This window comes from Sminthopsis crassicaudata, chromosome 4 (genome assembly GCF_048593235.1).
Source record: "Sminthopsis crassicaudata isolate SCR6 chromosome 4, ASM4859323v1, whole genome shotgun sequence".
In the NCBI taxonomy this organism is placed as follows: Eukaryota; Metazoa; Chordata; class Mammalia; order Dasyuromorphia; family Dasyuridae; genus Sminthopsis; species Sminthopsis crassicaudata.
Window position 1 is genome coordinate 454055928 of NC_133620.1, and position 22762 is coordinate 454078689.

Consider the following 22762-nt stretch of genomic DNA (forward strand, 5'->3'; position numbering starts at 1 on the left):
GGCGCTCTGTGTGTCTGGGTGGGAGGGGCATCTCCGTCTATGTCGCTGTGCTCAGGTCAGGTCAAGATCAGGTCAAGTCAGGGTCAGGTCGGGTCATGTGCGCACGAGCGCACGCCAGGCCGCCCGTTAGCCGCTACTTACTCGAAGACTCCTTGGTTGATGATCCGGGCCGGTAGGGGGCGCTGTCGGGGCGGGGAGGGGGAAGGCAAGGGAAGGGGAGGGAAAGGGGAAGGGGAGGGGAAGGGGAGGGGGAAGGGGAAGGGGGAGGGAAGCCCCTCTAGGCCGCACTGGGTCTCGTTGGCTGGATCAGGCACCGGTACAAGAGAAAAGGGGAGAAGGAGGAGGGTTTGGAGGAGCGGACACGGCCGCAGCCGAGAAGGCCGGAGGCGGAGCTGGGACTGCGGGCCGGGCTGCCGCGCGCAGGGCTTAGCGGCGCTCCCCATTGTGCGCTGGCGCCCGCGCCACAATCCTCGGGAGCGGGCCTCGGGCGGGCGCGGCGCGGGCCCGCGGTGGGGGCGGGGAGCGGGCAGCCCCGCAGGGCAGCGCTGCCGCCGGGGACCGGAGCCGCCGCCATCGCCATGGACCTAGGTGAGCGAGCCGGGCGGGATCGGGGCCCCCGCCGGGCGGCCCCCCCGCCGCGCTCCTTCGGGCGCGGGCACGGGCGAGCATGCGCGCTGAACTCCGCCGGGCTCCCGCCTCCGCCGCCGGCCCCGCTCGGTCTCCGGCCTTTCGGCGGGACACCGGCGGGAGCACCGCGGCCGAGTCGGGAGGGCCCCCCCGCGGGGAGGGAACGGCGCCCCCAGAGTAGCGAGCCGAGGGCTCAGCCCGGCCCCCACCACGTGCTGGGCTCCCGGCGCCCCAGGCGGGAACGGGGCTGGGCCTGCGACCCTCCCCCTCCCCCGCTCCCGTACGGATTAAAAAAAAAAAACAAAAAAAAAACACGCTCGACCACACACACGGGGCCGCACTCGGGGCCGCAGGGACCCCTGACTCCCAGGAGTTTAGCGGGTTAGCCCGCCAGAATGTTCCACCCCTGCCCGTGGTGCAGCCTGAGCTAAGGAGACAGCCCCTGGCCGTGGGAGAGCCCCCGGGCCACGTGGGAGCTTGTGCAAAGTAAACGATGGGGGAGGGGTGACCCTAGAGAAGGCCGCGCTTGAGCTGTGGGTGAAGGAGGAGACTGGGAGTCCTGGGGACGCCTGAAATCTTGAGAGGAAAAGGTTCTGGCCTCCCCTCCCCCCCAGGCTCTTTCAAAAAGGTGTCCCCGCTCCGCTTCCTACTGATCCCTGCGCCCTCCCAAGGTGTCCCTGCCACACAAGTTAGCCAAGCTTTTCCTCATGGAAAAGAAATCATTCTTTGGAACAGGAGCCCCCTGGAAAGCTTGTTAGGGGCGTGAGTGTGTGTGAGTGTATGAGGTTACATAGACCCCCACGCACAGTGCACGTGCATTTACACAAATAGACTGCGCGCATCTGAAAGCACAAGGAGCTGGTGGCTCCGCTGACCTTCAGAGCCACGGTTCTGTGATTGTTTCCGGGTGGCAAAGGGGCAGGGCAGGAGGTGCCAAGTGCTGCGTGTGAATCCTAGCTTAGAGGGGCATTTCCTCTTCCGGGCAGCCTCTGTGTGTGTTGTCTCCGCTCATCCTGCCTGTTTTCCTTTGGTCCAGGACCCTTGAATATCTGTGAAGAAACAACCATTCTTCATGGGGGATTCCTGCTGGCCGAGCAGCTGTTCAGCCCGAAGGCTCTGGCAGAACTCAAGAAGTCCGACTGGGAGCAAGTCGGGCGGCCCATCATCGAAGCCTTGCGAGAGATCTCCTCCGCCATCGCCCAGTCCCACCCCCAGGCTTGGACCAAGAAAGCTCTGATCATCATCTGGGCCAAGGTCCTCCAACCCTGCCCCGTCACCCCTTCAGACACAGATGCTCGGTGGCAAGAAGACATCTTCTTTTCGGTGGGGAACATGATCCCCACCATCAACCACACCATCCTGTTTGAGTTGCTCAAGTCCCTCGAGGCCTCAGGGCTGTTCATCCAGCTCTTGATGGCCCTGCCTTCCAACATCTGCCGCTCAGAACTGGAGCGCTTCGTGGAGCACGTGGCCAGCGACACCTCCCTAGAAGACGTCACCTTCTTCCTGGATGTCTGGTGGGAAATGATGAAGCACAAAGTTGACCCGAAGGACCCCCTGCTCACCCAGTTTCGGACGATGGCGCACAAGTACCTGTCGTCTTCAGACGAGTTCTCCCATCCGCCCAAGAGGTTCAAGGCTGACCCAGATGCCTGCCCTATCATGTCTTTGTTAGAGGTGCTGCTGGACGGCCTCAAGCAGATCCAGAACAACATCACGGCCCCCAGCCTGAAGTGCTGCGCCGTGGCCAACCTGGCCGACATGCTGACCGTCTTCGCCCTGGTGGAGGAAGACCCGCAGGAGCTGTCCATCACCGTGTACTTGGACAAGCTTGCAACTGTCATCTCCCTGTGGAATTCCGACGCCCAGAACCCTTACCACCAGCAGGGCCTGGCCGAGAAGGTGAAGGAGGCCGAGCGGGACGTGAGCCTGACCTCGCTGGCCAAGCTGCCCAACGAGACGCTCTTCGTGGGCTTCGGCTACCTGCACAGCCTGCTGCAGCAGTGGGGGGAGGAGCTGCAGGCCACCCTCAACAGCAGCCAGAGGCTGAGCTACGGCAGCTACCGCCTCTGCGACAGCCTGACTTCCCTCAACCAGAACCTGAAGGGATACCAGGACACCAAGGATCTCTCGAAGGACGAGGGGCAGCTCGTCTCGGAGCTGGCCGAGTGTGTGAAAAACTTCCTGAGGAAGACCAACACGACCCTGAAAGACAAGAGCTCGGAGGACATCACCGCCTCGATCGCCATGGCCATCATCGGGCAGAAGATGGACCGGCACATGGAGATGTGCTACATCTTCGCCTCCGAGAAGAAGTGGGCTTTCTCGGCCGAGTGGCTGGACTGCCTCGTGAACAACAAGGCCCTCTTCCGGGAGCCGGGATTAGTCCTGAAGCTGCTGGAGACGGTCACGACGATCGACACGTCGGGCCGAGAGGCCAAGGCAGAGGAAGTCACCAACCTGATCCTGGACTGTTACTCTGACCTCTCTCTGCTGGATAAAAACAAAGTGCTCTCAGGCATCCTGAGCTCCTGGGGATGGAAGGGCCTCTCCGAGAAGCTGCCCACCTACATGGAGGGCTTCCAGGAGGATCTGAATATGGCTTTCAACCAGATCACCCAGAGCGCCTCCGAGCAGGGCCTCGCCAAAGCCATCACGTCCGTGTCCAGGCTGATCGTGCTGCACCCGGAAGCCACGGTGAAAAAGATGTGCAGCCTCGCCATGGTCAACCTCGGGGCCCACAGGTTCCTGGCTCAGATCCTCAGTGCCTTCCCCGCCCTCCAGTTCCCCGAGGGAGGGCAGGAGCCAAGCTCAGGTACCTCTCTTCTGGCGGCGTGCCTCAAAGAAACCGTCTGGGGGAAGCTTTCGTCGGCCAAGGAGGAGAAGCAGTTTTTGGAGTTCCTTGGCTACCTGATGAACCCCCCAGAGCAGGAGACTAGCACCATCCCCTTGACCCCTCTTCTGGCACCAGAGGAAGTGATTAAAGTGTTTGTCCTTCCTTACTTGATGCTGCATGTGGAGGAGGTGGACCTTTGTCTCAAGATCTTCGTTCAGGCTTTGGAAGCAAAGTCGTGCTCGGATGGCTCCTGGCTGCTCTCCTGCTCCCCGTTCCCTCTCCTGTTCACCCTGTGCCAGCTGCTCGACAGCTACACCAAATACTGGCAGCACCCCAAGGCAAAGCGGCACCTCTCGCTGGAGTCCAAAGATATGGTGATCAGCATCCTGGAGCAGCTTTCGGAAGTGGTGCTCCCCAAGGAAGAGAACCCCAGTCCAGAGAACTGGACCAAGTCCTTGTCCTGGCTCCACCGGAAAACGGAGCAGCTGGACTGGATTGTGGGCTTGCGGCTGCGGACTGTCTTTAAGGGTCATTTTAAGTGTGAGGTGCCAGCCACACTCTTTGAGATCTGCAAGCTTTCTGAGGATGACTGGACCTCCCAGAATCACCCCGCCTACGGGCCCGGCACAGGCCTTCTGGCCTGGATGGAGTGCTGCTGCATCTCCGCTGACACTTGTGAGCACATGCTCTCTCTTCTGGCGGTGGATACAAACAACCCCGAGGAAGTCAGCTTCTTCAGCAAGGGCTTCCTGGTAGCCTTGGTGCAAGTCTTGCCTTGGTGTAGCCCCAATGAGTGGAAATGTCTGCACCAGCTGACCAAGAGTCTGTTGCAAAAACAACTGTTGCACGTTCCGTACAGTCTCGAGTACGTCCAGTTTGTTCCATTGCTCAACTTGAAACCTTTTGCCCAAGAGCTGCAGCTCTCTGTGCTCTTCTTGAGAGGTTTCCAGTTCCTTTGCAGCCCTAGCTGTTCCAACTGGCTTCCTACAGAAGGCTGGAGCCATGTGGTCAAGCTCATCTGCAGCAGCCTGACCGACCTACTTGACTCTGTCAAAGTCCAGTCCCTGTGCCCATGGGCCCAAGGACAGGAGAAAGACTTGACGCAAGAAACCTTGTTTGTTTACACTCAGCTTTTCTGTCACATCCTTCACATCATGGCCATGCTTCCTGAGGAGGTCTGTGAGCCCCTCTACGTTCTAGCCCTGGAGATCCTCTCTTACTATGATGTCCTGAGCAAAAGTGACACCTCCACAAATGCCCTGCTCCGGAAGGCAAATGAGCAGCACTTCCTCAAATCCATTGCTGAAAACGTTGGCCCGAGGGAACAGCGGAAAACTTTGCTGCAGAAGATCAACAACTTTTGATGACCCACACCAGGAAATGCTGGTCTTCCATGGAAGTGAGGCAGACCCAGGGCTAGACGGGATGCAAAAACTTCCTTTCACAATCATAAGAGATAGGAGAGGCAAGATATACCAGGGATACAGTATGTAAAGAAGAAGAAAATACTTTCTTGGGCATTTGTAATAGTTATAATAAAATTTACCTTTTCTTTTGAACTTTTCCCATCCTTTTATAATTGGTCCCAGATCACCACTCTTAGGCTCCAACATCCTCTGAAATTATCCTCACTGGACTTGTGGCAGCCTCAAGTCATACTGGAGAGGATGCTCTTTGTCTAGGACCAGACCTCCTGATCCATTGCCCAACAAGTAGGCAAATAAATGGATCGACTCCAGGTTATGAGGGAAGGGAGATGGGAGAAATTGTTTTAAGTGTAAAGTGAGTGCTGGTAGGAGTTGGATGGATCGCATCAAGAGGATGCTCTTGTTGTATGGGGCAGAAGCAATAAAAGTGAACTCTCATTGGGCCTGTCCTTTGGAAATCCAGAGTTTGATTGTCATTTGGTTGGAGCTTCCTAGCTAATTTCCTCACTGAGATCAGACTGAAGGGAAATGGGACAGCTGGGATCCTCCTCTGGTGCCCCCTAAGACCACATTGGCCCAGGCTACAGGAAATCCCTCTTAGACTAAAAATACTCAGGTATGTTCTCCCTGAGTCAAAGTAGGAGCAGAGACGATGGTCACCCCTTCCATCAAATGGTTTTAAAAAGAAATCTTTATTGATGTCTTTCACGATGAGAGTAGATAGGAAAAACAATACAATTTAATGTCCTTGAGGCAATTTTTTTCTTTCAGTTAAATTATCAGTAAACACAACACCAAAACAAGCCTACAACTTGTATAACATTTTATAAGGTTCAGAAAAACAAACAGCACCCATCAGATTGAGACAGCAAGAGTCTGAAATGAGTCCTTGCTGTTAAGTCGGTTACCACTTTTAAAAGACAATGGAATCACAACTGATGGGAAGGTCACCTTATTTTTTAAAAGCCTAGCATAAAAAAATATTTTACCATAGCATAAGTACTAAAACATCCAATTTTTCTGAGGAATGTTTAAGAATTGGCATGTCTTGGACTTCCCTTTTGAAAAGGGGCTGGTGACAAGGGTGGTTAGCCATAAGGAGGGGCGGGGGGGGGTACCCAGCGATCCTTTTGGCTTGCATATTTGTGTTAAGACTCCTTTCTAAGGTAGTTAAGCTGCCAAGGACTCCTGGTTAAAACATATAAGGAACATAGGAAAAAACACTCAGTAGTCCAGACATGAATTTTTTTTTTAAGGCCACTGGAGTCTCATCTAGGGAAGTATGTAATCCATAGGCTGGGAAGCGGTTAAAATCCTGTTTTTTTTAACTAGATGTCAGGCAAACCCTGTGCATACAGACAGAACAGGCTGGGTGCAAGGTTGCAGTTGGGAGAATATGGTTGCCATTTGGTGGTTCTGATTTCCCTAACTTGGCTTGCAAAGATGGAACAGACACAACTGGCAATCCTGTAAAACTTGCTGGCTCTTCGGGTAGTATTCCCCCTTCATCCCAGCCCAGGGAATGGTGGAAGTGAGTGTTAAAACACTGGCACCAGGTAAGAGTGAAGGGAAATGGGGGCATCTGAGGCTTGCAATGTCAGGAAAGAAAAGAGTAAAATGTAGCCCCAGGTCTTCTGGCCCCTTATTCCCACAACGTACACAGGTAAATCAGCAAAATGTTTTGGTCCCTTCGGCCCAGAATTGGCTGTTCCTTGGATCAAAGGAGGTGAGCAGGAGGATGTGTAAAAGGCAGGCTCTTAAGCCAGCATGCACGTAGCCTGGCAGAGGCTAGCTCATCACCAGGTCTCTTCCCCCAGGACTTCTGTGGCACAGCTCTGGCTTAGACCCCGCCACAAAAAACCGCCCGGGGTTGGTGGTCACAAGTCAGACCCTTTAGCGCCTCATAAGTCACACCACGATTTATAATTGTGCGAATGTGCTTCTGTTAAAAAAAAAAAAAACGGTAGAGAGAAAACATGATTGTTCCTCATAAAACCCGAACCCCTCTACTCCATATTGACTCCCACAAGATGGAGCCCATCCAGGGCCTGATCGGTCCCGTGGGGCACGGAGGAGGCAGCTGGGGGGAGGAGATGCCTTTCTCCCTCTGGGTCACGGGCGCCACTAACTGTCTTTTTTGGCCTGGGAAGTGTTGAACATCTGGGCCGCCTTCCTGCAGAGCAGTGCGAACCAGTAGAGTTGGGGCGCAATGAGGAAGGCGTTGATGACGTTGCACAAGAAGGGGATGTGCAGCGGCGTCTCCCACAAGCTCAGGCCCTCCTCCCGGCTGTAGGACCAGTACATGAAGGGGAAGACGAGGATGCGGAAGACAAAGAAGGTCCCCAGGGTCAGCACACCGTTCAGCTTGTACACAAACGTGTCCTGTTTCTTCAACTGAGGAGAGAGGGGGAGGAGGGAGGTTCATCAGCTGTAGCGGGGGGAGCCTTTCCTCCCTGCCCAAGAGCTGCCTTTGGACTCAACCAGAGATGGCAGCCACTGCTTAGATTAAGTGTGTGTGAGAATGTGTGTGTGTATGAATGTATGTGTGAGTGTGTGTGTGTGTCTGAGTGTGAGTGAGAATGTGTGTGTGTGAATGTATGTGTGAGTGTGTGTGTGTCTGAGTGTGTGAGAATGTGTGTGTGTATGAATGTATGTGTGAGTGTGTGTGTCTGAGTGTGTGTGAGAATGTGTGTATGAATGTGTGTGTGAGTGTGTGTCTGAGTGTGTGTGAGAATGTGTGTATGAATGTATGTGTGAGTGTGTGTGTGTGTCTGAGTATGTGAGAATGTGTGTGTGTATGAATGTATGTGTGTGTGTCTGAGTATGTGAGAATGTGTGTGTGTATGAATGTATGTGTGTGTGTGTCTGAGTGTGTGAGAATGTGTGTGTGTATGAATGTATGTGTGTGTGTGTCTGAGTGTGTGAGAATGTGTGTGTATGAATGTATGTGTGAGTGTGTGTGTCTGAGTGTGTGAGAATGTGTGTGTGTATGAATGTATGTGTGAGTGTGTGTGTGTGTCTGAGTATGTGAAAATGTGTGTGTGTATGAATGTATGTGTGTGTGTGTCTGAGTGTGTGAGAATGTGTGTGTGTATGAATGTATGTGTGTGTGTCTGAGTATGTGAGAATGTGTGTGTATGAATGTATGTGTGTGTGTGTCTGAGTGTGTGAGAATGTGTGTGTGTATGAATGTATGTGTGTGTGTGTCTGAGTGTGTGAGAATGTGTGTGTATGAATGTATGTGTGAGTGTGTGTGTCTGAGTGTGTGAGAATGTGTGTGTGTATGAATGTATGTGTGAGTGTGTGTGTGTGTCTGAGTATGTGAAAATGTGTGTGTGTATGAATGTATGTGTGTGTGTCTGAGTGTGTGTGAGAATGTGTGTGTGTATGAATGTATGTGTGTGTGTGTCTGAGTGTGTGTGAGAATGTGTGTATGAATGTATGTGTGTGTGTGTGTGAGAATGTGTGTGTGTGTATGAATGTGTGTGTGTGTCTGAGTGTGAGTGAGAATGTGTGTGTGTATGAATGTATGTCTGAGTGTGAGTGAGAATGTGTGTGTATGAATGTATGTGTGAGTGTGTGTGAGAATGTGTGTGTGTGTATGAATGTGTGTGTGTGTCTGAGTGTGAGTGAGAATGTGTGTGTGTATGAATGTATGTGTGAGTGTGTGTGAGAATGTGTGTGTATGAATGTATGTGTGTGTGTGTCTGAGTGTGTGTGAGAATGTGTGTGTATGAATGTATGTGTGAGTGTGTGTGTGTGTCTGAGTGTGTGTGAGAATGTGTGTGAGAATGTGTGTGTATGAATGTATGTGTGAGTGTGTGTGTGTGTATCTGAGTGTGTGTGAGAATGTGTGTGTATGAATGTATGTGTGAGTGTGTGTGTGTGTGTCTGAGTGTGTGTGAGAATGTGTGTGAGAATGTGTGTGTATGAATGTATGTGTGAGTGTGTGTGTGTGTGTCTGAGTGTGTGTGAGAATGTGTGTGAGAATGTGTGTGTATGAATGTATGTGTGTGTGTGTGTGTCTGAGTGTGTGTGAGAATGTGTGTGAGAATGTGTGTGTGTATGAATGTATGTGTGTGTGTGTGTCTGAGTGTGAGTGAGTGTGTATGAATGTATGTGTGAGTGTGTGTGTGTGTCTGAGTGTGTGAGAATGTGTGTGTGTGTATGAATGTATGTGTGAGTGTGTGTGTGTGTCTGAGTGTGAGTGAGTGTGTATGAATGTATGTGAGTATGTGAATGTATGTGTGAGTGAGTGTATGAGTCTGTATGTGTATATGTGAGTGTGTAAATGCTATTCTAAGGGCAAGGTACTCGGAAGGTGAGTATGTGGAAAAAACGATTGTTAGCTTGTGTAGCCCTGAGGGGGAGGAGATGCAGACACAACTTCATGCCTGACATAAAGGGGCAAGAATCTTAAGCATGAGGAGCATCTGGAAGCAGAAGAGTCTTTCCTGCAGGCCCGGCTGCCCCCTCCCTCGGGGCTCTCATACAAATGCTCCCTCCCTTGTGGAGATGTTGTAGAAGGAACTGCAGAGCTTGTGGCGAGCAGATGGGCTCCCAGGTTCTTCCACTAAGATTCTGGGAGCTTTCATATAGAAAGACGGCAAGATCTGACCACAGCTGGGCCTGCACTTCACGTTCTAGTGATGGGGCTGACCCCCCCACAGAGAGCCCAGGAGGGGTGGCCCGCTGCGCTCTCCACCAGCATCCAGTGGATCTCCTGCCTCGTTATAGCCAATCTGTGACTAATTTATCGATAAAACACGGCCTCTACGATACACCTATCCATACATCAGCTTGCAGGATGATTGAAGCAGACCACCTTTCTGGGCCTCTGTAAAATGAAAGGTTTGGCTAAATACTCCTATCAGCTCCCATGCGGCTCTGACCCGATTCTTTACATACCAGCATCAGAATTCTGCCCAGTGACACAAACGGAGTGCTGAATTCTGCTGTGAAGATACAGCCCACAAAGAAGTCGCCACGTTCTCCCCGCAGTACCTGCAGGTGAGAAGAAATCAGGACCTGAGAAAAGGGGCCTTTGGAGAGAAAGAAGGCGGCAGGCGCCAGGCAGGCCAGGGGAGCCAGGTGGGCCACAACGGCTGAACATGGAGGTCTGAGCCGCTGCCATCCCCGGGCAATGAGCTACCCAGGCAGAAGAACGCCTCCCTGGCAGGGCAGGGACCTGGGCACCCACGTACAGGCCCCACCATCTCGCCTTTCACAGGAATCCAGGTCTAGCCACACCAAAAGCAAGCTCGCTTCTTGTTCTCCTGAATATTTCCCCTTCATGGTGTCAAAATATTACATCAGTTCCATGCAAAGAAAGCAGTTACTTAGTATTATGGACAATACTTAGCCAATTGCAGTTTTCATTTTTTAAAATAATTGTTTAAAATAATTGGGTTTGCACCAAATAAGTGTAAATAGGAAGAGTCTGGATGACAGGGTTTGCACCAAATGTTGCCTGCTGGCTGAGGACAAGCCTCACTAAAAAATGAGGCTAGGGGCAGCTAGGGGGCGCAGTGGATAGAGCACCAGCCCTGAATTCAGGAGGACCTGAGTTCAAATCTGGTCTCAGACACTTAACACTTCCTGGCTGTGTGACCCTGGGCCAGTCACTTCACCCCAGCCTCAGAAAGGAAAAAAAAAAAGAGAAGGTTAGCTAAAGAGGGAATTCCTGAGCTACAATAGCCATTAAATGGACCCAAAATACTCAGGTCATGCTTCTGTGCTTGTCGTTTTACATGGCTGGCATAAGGAGCTGGGCAGCCATACTGGAGCCAACCAGCTAAGGGAACAAAAGAGACTGGAAAGATAAAGGGCATCCAAGACACGGCCACAGTTCCCTAAGCGTGGAAACACCCCCTGCTCCTCCAGAACACAAGTTGCCTCGGCAATGACTGCGACACGGTCCCGTGAACACTCACCTGTGCAATGGGTACAAGGACGATCAGAATGAAGATATGGTGCGTGAGCATGAGGCGATCGTGCTTGAGGAACCTCTTAAAGAGGGCGAGAGTGTGCTTCTTATCCTCGCCTCTGTTTCGGTACCAGTAGCAGATGTACATGGCGCCGAGGTCATAGGTCATATATGGAATCAAAACCCATACGTATTCTCGGGCAAGCCAGTGCCTAGAGGGAAGCACATGAACATTCTAAAAGCCAGTTCTGGGAGCCCGAAAGCCAGGGGTCTGCCCATGCCTGACTGGTGCGGGGCTGACCCGCTGGCTCCTCACACAGCGGTTAGGGCTCCAAATCTTACCAGGAAGGGAACATCCCTAAAGAAACAGCAAAAGGGAAAAGGCACAAGGAAGTTGCTGTGGATACAGGGGGAGGGAGCCAGACAGAAGGCAAAAACCTACTCAACATCATCTACTCCTTAAACGAAGCCGTCCAATGTGTCACTTTTGTCTCGTCGGCCGGTCCCTTGCAATGGACTTAACCGGCCTTTTGTGGTGCATCCAAGGTACCCGTCCCTCAGAGTCACCAACACTCCCTTTGAAGAAAGTGAGGTGGGACAGAGCCAGCGCGGGAGATGGCAGGCCCGGTGCTAGTTAATGACTAACCACTCCACATACAAAAATTGTACCTAAACGTGTGATAATAAAATCCAGCCTCTGTATCCTGGGAGAGAGGCGGCCCTGGGTGCAGTCTTCCTACTGAGCTGGTCCCCAGACTTCCTGTTCCTTAATTGCTCCGAGAACAAACAATGGGAGCTGTAATCAGGCCTGCGATGAATGGAGTAGCTGTAATATGAATCAATCACCTGGCTTTGCTCCTGCAATGCCTGAAGAGGTGTGGCTGGTAAAATGGCTCATCTTTAGCTCCATGGCTTCCATGGAGCAATTCCACAATTAGAGTAACTACCCCTCTGAAAACACAAGAAAGTCCCGAAAGCCTAGTGGAAAAGCCAGGTCTGGTCTTTAAGGGCTTCCACGCTCGAATGGCTCCATTATTGACCATCATGCAGAATTACAGCTCCGGGACAAAGGTCTTCAGAGCTCACTGAGTGAATAACAAGCCACCCGGCTCTGGTCCGGGCTCTGTGCATTTAGACAGACCTTTCCCTACTCTGCATCTCAGTCTCATGGAGACCACCTGCTCTACTTAATTCACAGGGTTTTGGAGTTTCAAGTGAGTGAATAATCTGAAAGAAATTAATCCAGATATAGGAGATCCACTGGGGAGAGAAATGCCTCCTTGTACCCCCCCAATTAAAGAAGCCAAAGCAAAAAAGAAAAACTGAAGTCTATGGGGTAAAATGTTTGGGTATTTGACGAAGACTTTTCAGGAGATTCAAGAGCTCTTACAACATCCCCACGTCACCAGTGTCAGATGATTGGATTCAAGCTGGACAAGCTTTACCCAGAGTCCATGAACTTGGATGGGAGGAGAGTGTTATCCCAAGGTAATCCCACCTCTCTCTGACCGAAGCCTTCCGCTGACAGGAGACTCGACCTTACTGAGGCAGCTTAGGTCACCTTCAGACAGTTCCAGTTGGGAAGAACTTGTTACCTCCACTCCCACTCCCCCTATTGCTCCCAGTTATGCTGATCCCTCTTTTAGATGAGTCCATCAGATACCCAGCGGGCTTTCACGTCTCTCTAAATCAGGGATTCATGAACTTTTATTTTTAAGTATTTTGGTAACTACTTCAAAGTAACTTGTTTCCTTTGTTGTTGTTGAATCACATTGGGCTCTTTGTGACCCCATTTGGGCTTTTCTTGTCAAAGATACTGAAGTGGCTTGTCATTTCCTTCTTCAGTTTATTTGACAGATAAGGATGGAGGCAAACATGGTTTGTGTCTGAGATAGGATTTGAACTCAGGGTTGCCTGTCTCGGGCCTGGCACTCTACCCACTGGGCCACGTAGCTGCCTCCAGAACGAAGAATACCAGTCCTCAACTGGCCAGCTGGAGGGCACAGTCCTCATCTCCTCCTTCCAAGGCACCATGTAGTTGAGAGATAGCAGTCCTTGCTCTCCTATCAGCCATACTGAGTTTCTGCACACTGAGACCCTATCTACCCACAATCTCCTCGTTTTCTGTATCTTCGAAGCACAAGTACATGTGCCATATGTTTATCTTTATTAGTAATAAACATTCAAGTTCACAAAGAGAGAAAGCTCATCTGAGCCAAGAACTCCTCCTATGTAAGAGGGACAGCCTCACTTCCCTTCCAATCCACAGCCTACAGTAACATCATCTAGCTACAAGCGAAAGGGGCAATGGGAAGACGAGCCCTAAATCCGAGGCCATGAGATGGATTCGTCCTGAACGGCGTACGGATTCAGCCTATGCGACCTTGGATTCTTCCTGGGCCTCCTGTCCTTTGTGAAATGAAGGTGCTCACAAATAAGTAATTTTGTCAGTATAGGGAACTCCCTAAAACACCCTCCACCAGTGCAGATCAGTGGCCCACTTGTGATTCTTAGATGCCTGGGACCCTGAAAGAGGAAGCCATAAATTTGTCCACTGGCACACAACTAGTAAATAGCAGAATCAGACCTCAATCCCTCTGCCTCTTTTTAGTCACCGGGTAGCAAAAATTACAGCTCATTTTCTATTTGAATTTTCAGGATTTACAAAGTGCTTTCCTTGCAACAAATCTGTGGGCTATGTCATATGAGCATTCTCTCTGTTCTGCAAATAGAGAAACTGAGGCTCTATGATGCATCTTAGACCAAACAGCCAGTGTGAGGGAGTCTTTGACATCTGTCTTGCTGCTTCCAAGGTAATTTTCTCTCCTGGACTTAAAGAGCCAGAATCAGAGAGTCACTGCTCTCTAGTGGGTTCACTAGAATTTTCCTATTGTTTTGAAGGAAAGGGAACTGGGTGAAGGGGAAGCGACAAGAAAGTCCTTAACTCTCACAACAGCAGGTGGTACTGATAAAGGGGTGCCTTCCCAACGAGCTATATTAAAAGCTATACCATAACTTTGGGCAATTATCAAGACCTCAGTCTTGTCATCTGTAAAGTGACCTGAAATTCCCTTTCAGCTTTAACAAACTAAATTCATTCTGCCCTCCTTAGAATCTATATGGGGACATACTAGTCTCTATAAAGTGAGTTCATCCTATAGAACCCATTTCAAAATAAAGGGGACCAAGGAAAGGCAAGATCAGTTTCCCACTATCATATAACCTAGGCCGAAAGAACAAGAGCTTAGGGCTGGGCAAAGCATATGGAAGACATGGAATAAAATATTCTAAAATCACCAGAGTCACTGAAAATCCACAGCCACAGGTCGGTCACACCTAGACCTTCAGGTCTCTGTCTGAAATGTGTTCCACTGAATTAAACACCTTACTCCTGTATGATGTGGACAGATGAGGACTTCCCCACTTCCTGCCCAGTTTAGGATGTCATACATGAGATGGTCCTCTGAAAGGGAGTTCAGGATCAAGAACCCCAGCTTTGCCAGGGTGGAACAGGTCTAGAAAAAGGGGCAGGGTCACCTGTACTAGGGAAGATTATTTTTAAACTGAAAGACCCACTACATTAGCACTGCCAATAAGTCCAACCACAAAAAAAAAAAAGACATTTCAAAGAACCAAGACCCCCAATTCCCTGAACTAAAACATATATTTTTTCAAATTATTGGTCTGAAGAAGCAATAAATTTCTGCTCTCAGGAGAAAAATGGAAACTATTAATGTGGAATGCAATATACATCATTAAGTACTATTACATCATCTGACTACTTAAGTATTTTTCTTTGTTATAAGGAAGGTTGATAAAGAAAGAGAGAAAGAGTAGAGGGAGAGTATGAGGGCTAAGGGGAAATGACTGATGTAAAAACAGAAAGCAATAATTTTTTTCAAGATTTTATGAGATCTAGGTTCTAAATAGAAGTTTGCTTTTAGGGGAAAAAATTTAGTCTTTTTTTTAAGCCTTTTGCATTTAGATCACTTTCACTTTAAAACACATCCCTCCCTCTCCCCTTCAGTCCCCAAGAAACTCTCTCTTCTAATACAGAATAAAAAAAGAAAAACAGTTCAGCAAAACTAACGCACACATTAATTCTGCCCGACAGTATATGCACTATTCCAAACCCCTGGCCCCCCACCTATACAAAAAAGATTTTTCTTTTTAAAACCTATTTATTTATATCATAGCCCTTGAAATTGTGCATTATTTCCCATGTGCAACTGAGGAAACCTCAGCTACATTTTTTTTTTTTTTTTTTGGTCCTGGGATCGCACCATCTCAGGTTGGACCCAAGCCTTGTCTCTATTTTTATTGGACCACGTTTCTTTCAAAAGCTGCCCCCATAGCAGGCCATTATCAATTCTCCCTAGGGCAGCTAGGTGGCGCAGTGAATAGAGCATTAGGTCTGGAGTCAGGAAGACCCGAATTCAAATTCGTCTTCAGATATTAGCTGTGTGACCCTGGGCAAGTCCCTTAACCCTTCCTCAGTTTCCCCATCTGTAAAATGAGCTGGAGAAGGAAATGGTATCTCTGCCAAAGAATCCCCCCAAAAGGGGTCACAAAGAGGCGAGCACGACTGAAAATGACTGGGCATCCAGGCTCTAGGGTGTTCACTGGGCTTTCCTCCCACTGTTCTTGAAGGTGGGAAAAGGAACCGGACGAAGGGGCCGGGCCGGGAAAGTGCTTGCTTGCCTCCCCAGACTGCAGGTGGGCCGGATCTAGGGGCCGGGATGTTTACTCTCCCGCTGACATTAGCACTTACCTGCAAGAGACTACATCGGAGCAGGACAGAACAATGAGGAGCCCGGAGCCGGAGGCCAGCACAGCCTGGATGGAAGAAACGAGCCTAACCGGAGAAAAGGGAGAGGGCGAGAAAGACAAGAAATACCTCACCGATGTGAAGAGCCAGAGCTCTGCCCCGCTGGGGAGGGCAGCCCCTGCGGACGTCCCCGCTCCCCGCAGAGCCAAGGGCTGCCCCTGGGGCATCAGCCCCGGAGACAGCCCGCCCCCCGCCCGCCCCGCGCCCGGCACGCCGTCCCGGTGGGGGTCTGCGGAAAGGCTCGGCGGCGGGCGGGGGGAGGAGGAGAGGCAGACAGCCCACCTCGGCTTCCTGCCGGCCGCGCGCCCCCCAGCCCCGCCTAGAGCGGCGTGGCGCGGGCAGCCCGAGCCCCCGAGCCCCCCGCGCGGTGGCCGGCGCCGCCAAGGGCAGCCACCGCTGAACATCTGGATGGACAGTGGCCGCGTACCTGTTGCTGAACGTCAAACAGTCGAGGACGGTCCATTGGGGAAGCGCTCGGTGCAGCCCCCAGGCGCAGAGCACGAAGAAGCCGGGGAAGAAGAAGGAGAAGAAGACCAGCGTCAGCGGCATTGGCGCAGCGGGTCCCCGGCCGCCGGCTCTGCGCTCGGGCCCTTTCGGTTCGGCTCAGCTCGGCTCGGCTCAGTCCCGCTGCGGAGCCCAGCCCGGCCAGGCCCGGCGCGGCCCGCCCCGCCCAGGCCCGTCCCGTCCAGCCTGCCGCGCTCCTCCCACCGCCCACCTTCCTCCACCCCCGAGCTCCCTCAGCCCGCGCCCCCGGAGCCCGCGGCCCCGCTAACCCAGCAGCGGCCGGAGGAGGAGCGGCGGGGCCCGGGAGCCCGGGACGTGGCCGGGCCGCGGCCCGCAAGGCACTGCAGCTGCCGGCCGAGGCTGCGGAGGCTGCCGCAGCTGCGCCCCACCCGCGCGCCCGGCCCAGCCCTGGCCAAAGGCGGCAGTCCCAGCCCGGAGAGCCGGGGAGCGAGCTCGCTGGCCCCGCCCCGAGGGATCCTTCCCTTCCGCCCCTCGCGGGGCTCGGGGAGCCAGGCGGCCCCGACCGGAGCCGGCGGGCTCAGGGGCTCGCGGGGGGACGCGCGCCGCGGGGAGGGAGGCCGTTCCGTCACCGAATTGGCTGCCGGCCACCTCGAACCGCGCCGCCCGCCCTCTCCGGAGTCCCAGCCCAGCCCTTACCCACCATCTCACCGCTCCAATCCCATCCCTCCCACCCTCTCCCAGACTCCCCGCCTCCCCCCATCCACCCGGGAAATAAACAGCCCGGGATAACCGATCCATCAATCCGCTGACACTTCCTTAAGTCCCCCCTCGGAGCCACAAAGGAACTAGCCCGTCCCCTCGAGATCACGTTACGCGGGGGAACAACACACAGCAACCCAGAACCGTTCCGTAAGCGTCTGCCTAGTGCAGTGTCCTGGCCCGGGCAGTGGGGCCTTCCAAAACCAAAGTGGCCCCCTGCCCGCAAGGGCCTTCCATTCTACAGCGGGGGACCCGCCCCGAACGCGTAAATGCGGCTCCAGAGCACTAGCACTCAGCGCTGCTGAGACACTAGCAGCCGGGACTCGGGCAGGGAGTCGGGAAAGGCCTCTCCAAGGAGGTGGCTGGCGTGGGACCGGGGCTTAGAGGAAAAGGAATTGGACAAGCAAGTGAGGAAGGAGGGCATACCAGGCATGGGGAACAGCTTAGGCAAAGGCTCGGTGATGGGAACAGCTTGGCTGGAGTGCACGGAGGGGAGACTGTGTGATAAATCTAGAAAAACAACCTCGAGCCGAGTTGTGAAGAGCTTTAAATGAGCCCATTTTTAGGTCAAGCACCCGAGGAGGGCGCCCACTTCCCCAGTCCCACTGCCAAAGTCATTTTCCTTCAGTGCCTGTCTCCCTCAGTCAGCTCTCCTGGCCACCTGTTGCATTTGGGTTCAGTTATAAACGTCAGCTTTCAGGGTCTTCCGGAACTCTGTCCTTTCATACTCTGCAATCCCGTCAAACTGGCTGCCTCTGTTCTCAGGATACACCGCTCCAGCCCAGGGGTCACCTCTAACGGAACATATCCTCCTTTTCTTCCTTTAAGCTCAGCCCAAGCACCATCTTCTGCACGGATCCTTTCCGATCCCGTTTGTTAGTAAGGGCCCTTCCAAATTACTCTGTATGTATTAATTCTATTTATTTACATTTATACATTTATATTATATTTTAACCGTGTAATTTTACATGTTGTCTTCCTTCACTAGAACGGAAGAACCATTCAAGAAGGGATAGTTTCTTTGTCTTTTTCCCCACAGAGTAGACATTTAATAAAGGACTGTTGGTCCATTGATTAACAGATAAGCCCTTAGCCCCAAATCCCACGAACCTTGGCTTTTACAGTAACACCCAATGCAACACCAAGAATATGGAATTAGAACTGGAAGGGAGTTACAGAACTTCTAGTTCAGCTCTGCCATTTTGAAAAGGAGAAAACTGGGGTGCAGAGAATTCTGCAATAAAATTCAACAAGCATTTACTAAGTACCTTATTCCGGATCGCACTCTGTGCCAGAGAAATGAAATAAGGTTGAAGACAGACTTTAAAGCAACACTTTTTGTGGTAGCATAGAATAGAAAGCAAAAGGTTGCCTACCAGTTGGCAAATGGCTAAGCAAATTGTGGTACATGACTATGATGGAATATCAGAGAATTATGGGAAATCATGAATAGAAAGGATCCAAAGAAACTTGAGGCGATTTTCATGAACTATGAGCCTGAAAAGAACAGAAATAATGGAATAATTAATAAATGATTTAATAATATAAAGGAAAATGTCTTTGAATGGTTTTAAAATACTGATCTAGACAGTAGTCAATTTTTACTTCAGAAAGCTGCTGAGGAAGCACACTTCCTGACCCCTCACAGAGAGATGAACTAAGGGTATGGAATATCCACATAGATTTTCTGCCATATATTTGTTATAAAGAAGGGTTTCTATGGGGTTAGAGGATGAATTAGTGGAAAGTTCCATATAAAAAAGAACATTAATAAAACATTTTAAAACGAAAGGAAGCAAAGCAGTTCAGAAGGGGACAGAAACAAACAGGGCAATCTTGTTATTTCAACTCTTCCTGATCCCTTTTTGGCGTTTTCTTGGCAAAGATACTGGAGTGTTTGCCATTTCCTTCTCCAGTTCATTTTACAGATGAGGAACTGAGGCAAACAGGGTTAAGTGATTTTACTATTGGCTTATTATTTATTGCTTTGCTAAATTTAATCTACATTTCAATTTTTAAGTCAGGAATTTATGATTTCATTTACAAACCTCTTTTTTGTTATTGTTCATCCTTATATTTTGAGCTGTTTCTGTTTGTTGATGATTATTAAGTACATGATAATAAAAATTAAAAAAAAAACACCCAAAATAAAGTGGCTTGCCAAGTTCTCATAGCAAGTCAGTGACTAAGCTGGCACTGTGGCTTAAGTGTGAGAGCCTGGCTCTGTGCACAAAGCACAGCACAGAGGCTCTCATCCCAATCCTGGGCCAGCAGCCTATTGTGGTCCTGGTGATAGCTATTTGTTTTGTTTTAAATAGGAATATGTCGACATTTTCCTGTACCAGTGGGAGATGTACCTAGGGTTAAATTTTAACAGATTCAGAGCTCAGTATCCTGAGAAACAACACAGAAACAATGTTATCAGTTTCCCTTTCCCTGCTTTGGCAACTGTTCCATGGTTTCCCTGACTTTGCCTTTCTGTCTCTGCCGCCTCAGAAGTTGCTCAAAGAAAAACCATGATCCATTTCCGTCCACTGCTTCTGAAAGATGTTCCGGAGGTTTTCTTTTAGCTTTCCTCATCTGGACTTTTAATAGTGATCTAGCAAAGCACTCCTTAAGTACATCCAAAGGCCAGATACCGTGCTGAGCACAGAATTTGAATAAATTCAAATTGAAGACAGTTCTTGTCCTCAAGGAGCTTACCTTCCAATGGGGGAGACTTGGGTGTTAAAGCTGAAGCAAGAGAATCTTTGAGACAAAAGCCAGCCCATCCAGCTGTGTGGCTGCTATTCCTGGGCAGGTGTGCTCACCTGTTGCCATGTAAGAGAGAGGTCCCCCCCCCACACACACACACACAGACTTTTGACAATACACATCATTTGCTTCTCCTTTTTGTTAAAAAAGAAAGAAAGAACTCAATATCTAAAGTCTCTTCGGGTACTCATGTTATGGTTGTATGTTTTTTTGAGATAAGAGAATTTTTAAAGGAATTAATTAAAATTACTTTCTATTACAGTAAGAAATTTAAAAACTGACAAACTAATCTCAGTGTGTGGACTGCTTTGGTGGACTGATGGGAGGATGGAGGCAAGAATGGCCTAGTATGTGACCTCATGGATGGAACGTGATCTGCATTTTAGAGGGAACTTCTAAATGAGCACTGATCCACTTGAGTGAGGTGTACATCACAAAAAAAACCAAACAAACAAACAAAAAAAAACTCCCAATTATTCTTTAACTATTCCAATAAGATTTGGAGATTGCTGTCAACATTTGAATTCTAGAATGTTAGAGCTCAAAGGGACCTGAGAACTCATCTATCCCAGTCCTTTGATTTTACAGAAGAGGAAACTGAGGCACAGAGAGGTCAAACAACTTGTTTGATCATTTTTCAGTCGCTTCTAACTCTGTGACCTCATTAGGGATTTTCTTGGCAAAGATACTAGAGTGGTTTGCCTATTTCCTTCTCCAGTTCATTTTACAGATGAGGAAACTGAGGCAAACGGGGTTAAGTGACTTATCCAGGGTCACACATTTAGTCAGTCTCTGAGGTCAGATTTGAACTTAGAAAGATGAGTCTTCCTGACTCCAGGCCCCGGGCTCAGTATGGTATGGCGTAACCCAACCCAAACAACTTGTCTAAGATTCATAAATCACCATGGTCCCTGGCAGATTAAGGTACAGATTAAACTGAATTGAGGTATGAAACTGAATTCATTTGGAAAATAATTGCTAGGCAACTCCGTCTCTAGCAACTAGGTAGAGATGAGGCAACTAAATTAGACATCCTTTCTCATTTAATGAAAAATATGTATAATGGGTTTAGCAATGACAGAAGGAATTGCCCAACAACTGAGACAACAATGGGAAAACAGACTCAATTTACAGATAAGCAAATAGAGTTAAGTGACTTACATAGCATCAAACAGCAAGTAAGTGTATGAGGTAGAATTTGAATTTAGGTAGCCATGATTCCAAATCCTCTACTTTATCCCTGACACGTATATAACTATCTTCTTTAAAAAAAATAACAACCTTACTAATATCTCCTTTTTACATTATTTTCATTCCTAGGAGAGCCATCTATCCTCATCTACCAAGTAGATTATTCTTTTATTATTTTATATCAATTTATTCCTTATAAGAAAGGTTTTAAAAGATTTTTACAATCAGATCAGTAAAACTAACCCCCCAAAAACCAGTTAAACTATAAGAAAGGTTTTTAAAGATTTTTAAATTCATGTCAGTAAAACTAACCAAAAAAAAAAAAAAACAAACCAGTTAAACTATAACAAAGTCATTTAAAGATTTTTTACAGTCAGGTCAGTAAACCTGTGTCGGATAGTGCTAGGGTACAGTTTTTAGGGGAAATGTAGTAATAACCCTAAGGCTACTTAGCCTTGAATAATATAATTAGAAATGATATATTTCTTCTCCTAGCTTTTAGGGAAGATGGAGAGATAACCCAAAAAGTCCCCTGGTGTTTGCAAGTGCTGAAATTCCACCACCATTACTGGCTGTCAGGTCTGTTGGTCAGTGATCACAAAGTTTTTGAGACAATAATGGGATGTATATCGGACCACTCCTCAAATTCACCTGTAAGCCATAAAATTGGCTTATCAGTGACATGAAGCATCTGGTCTCTCTAACTTTTTCTTCTAAGTTTATCTTTTTGCTCCTGGTTCTTTGCTAATTTTTTGGAACTGAGCCCACTGTAATTGGTGTTACAATTATAATAAACTTTGCCCCTTGACTTGGAGATGGGTCCGAGTCTGCACATTCTTTTGTGGTACCTGGTGACATTGGTCTGGAACCCCAACCTTTTAGCTCTCCTTTGAGCCCCCAACAATACTTATAGGGGTGCCGCATTCCCAGTCCTCCACCTCGTTAGGGAAGGGCAGGACAGCCCATTTTCTCACCTCATTTTCTCTCTCTCTCTCTCTCTCTCTCTCTCTCTCTCTCTCTCTTTTTTTTTTTTTTTGCTGAGGCAAATGGGGTTAAGTGATTTGCCCAGGATCTAGGAAGCTCACCTCGTTTTCTCATGGTACAAGAATGATCTTCCAAATGAAGGCTGTGGGAAGAACTTCCTCCCAGATGCTACTTGCTTAGCTACTAACCAGCCCAGTCCCATCCTAACTCAGCATCTGACATTTGATGAAGCTTCTCTTAATTCTCCTTCATAGACTATGAAGAGCCCAAACTCTAAGCGTTTCTCAGCTGAGCACATGATGTCCCATGTTTCTCTTCCCACCCTTGCCCTTCAGTCCCCTCTGCTCATTCATTCTCTAGGAAGTGACAAGTGGCTACAAGTCCCATTTTCCTGTTTTGTTGGAAGGGCTGGGCCCCAGACATTAAGAAAGTTTACTCGTTTTTTCCTTTCCTTTCCTTTTTCTTTTCTTTTTCTTTTTTTTCTGGGGGGGGGGGGAGATGGAGTGAATGATTTCCTACCCAGCCATTAATTTCCAAAACCCTTTCCAAGCTGAAATAAAAGGGGCCGATGCTGGTTTCGTATCTGGTGACACACTTAGAGAAAGTGAGGGAAAACCAAATCCCAGCCCAGAGCCTGTGCATTGCCTGACTCACTGAACAAGTAACGGCATGCACTGTTTCTTCCCAACTGATAGAAGAAGCTGTGGGTAGATCAGGAGCAAACTTTTGCTGCCAATCTCCCCACCCGCCCAGTGACATAGGTCTCCTGGCTGTTTCAGCATCCAGACCCTCCACCTCTCCACTCCACATGTTCTCTCTGTCCATCCCCTCAGCCTGGAAAGCTCTCCTTCCTCATCTCCACTCCTCGCTTCCCAGAACTCCTTCAAATCTTACCTTCTCCAAGAAACTTTCCCAACCTCTTCCTGCCTTCCTTCTCTTCCTTATTTCCCATTTATCCTGTTTAT

At 49.5% G+C, this 22762-nt stretch overlaps 2 protein-coding genes across 2 annotated transcripts; one reads left to right on the forward strand and one right to left on the reverse strand.

Annotated features, from left to right (window-relative positions):
• The first annotated feature begins 495 nt into the window (after positions 1-495).
• Positions 496-5022, forward strand: GEMIN4 (gem nuclear organelle associated protein 4). Its single transcript, XM_074263809.1, has 2 exons — positions 496-588; positions 1664-5022. The coding sequence occupies exons 1-2, from the start codon at positions 579-581 to the stop codon at positions 4825-4827; spliced, it is 3174 nt and encodes a 1057-aa protein (XP_074119910.1). The 5' UTR covers positions 496-578; the 3' UTR covers positions 4828-5022.
• A 541-nt stretch (positions 5023-5563) lies between these two features.
• Positions 5564-16737, reverse strand: TLCD3A (TLC domain containing 3A). The gene is made up of 5 exons (XM_074263818.1): positions 16072-16737; positions 15588-15671; positions 10824-11028; positions 9799-9894; positions 5564-7284 (listed from the first exon to the last, which is right to left on the reverse strand). Exons 1-5 carry the CDS (start codon positions 16191-16193, stop codon positions 7015-7017), a joined length of 777 nt encoding a protein of 258 aa, XP_074119919.1. The 5' UTR covers positions 16194-16737; the 3' UTR covers positions 5564-7014.
• Between the last annotated feature and the right edge of the window lie 6025 nt (positions 16738-22762).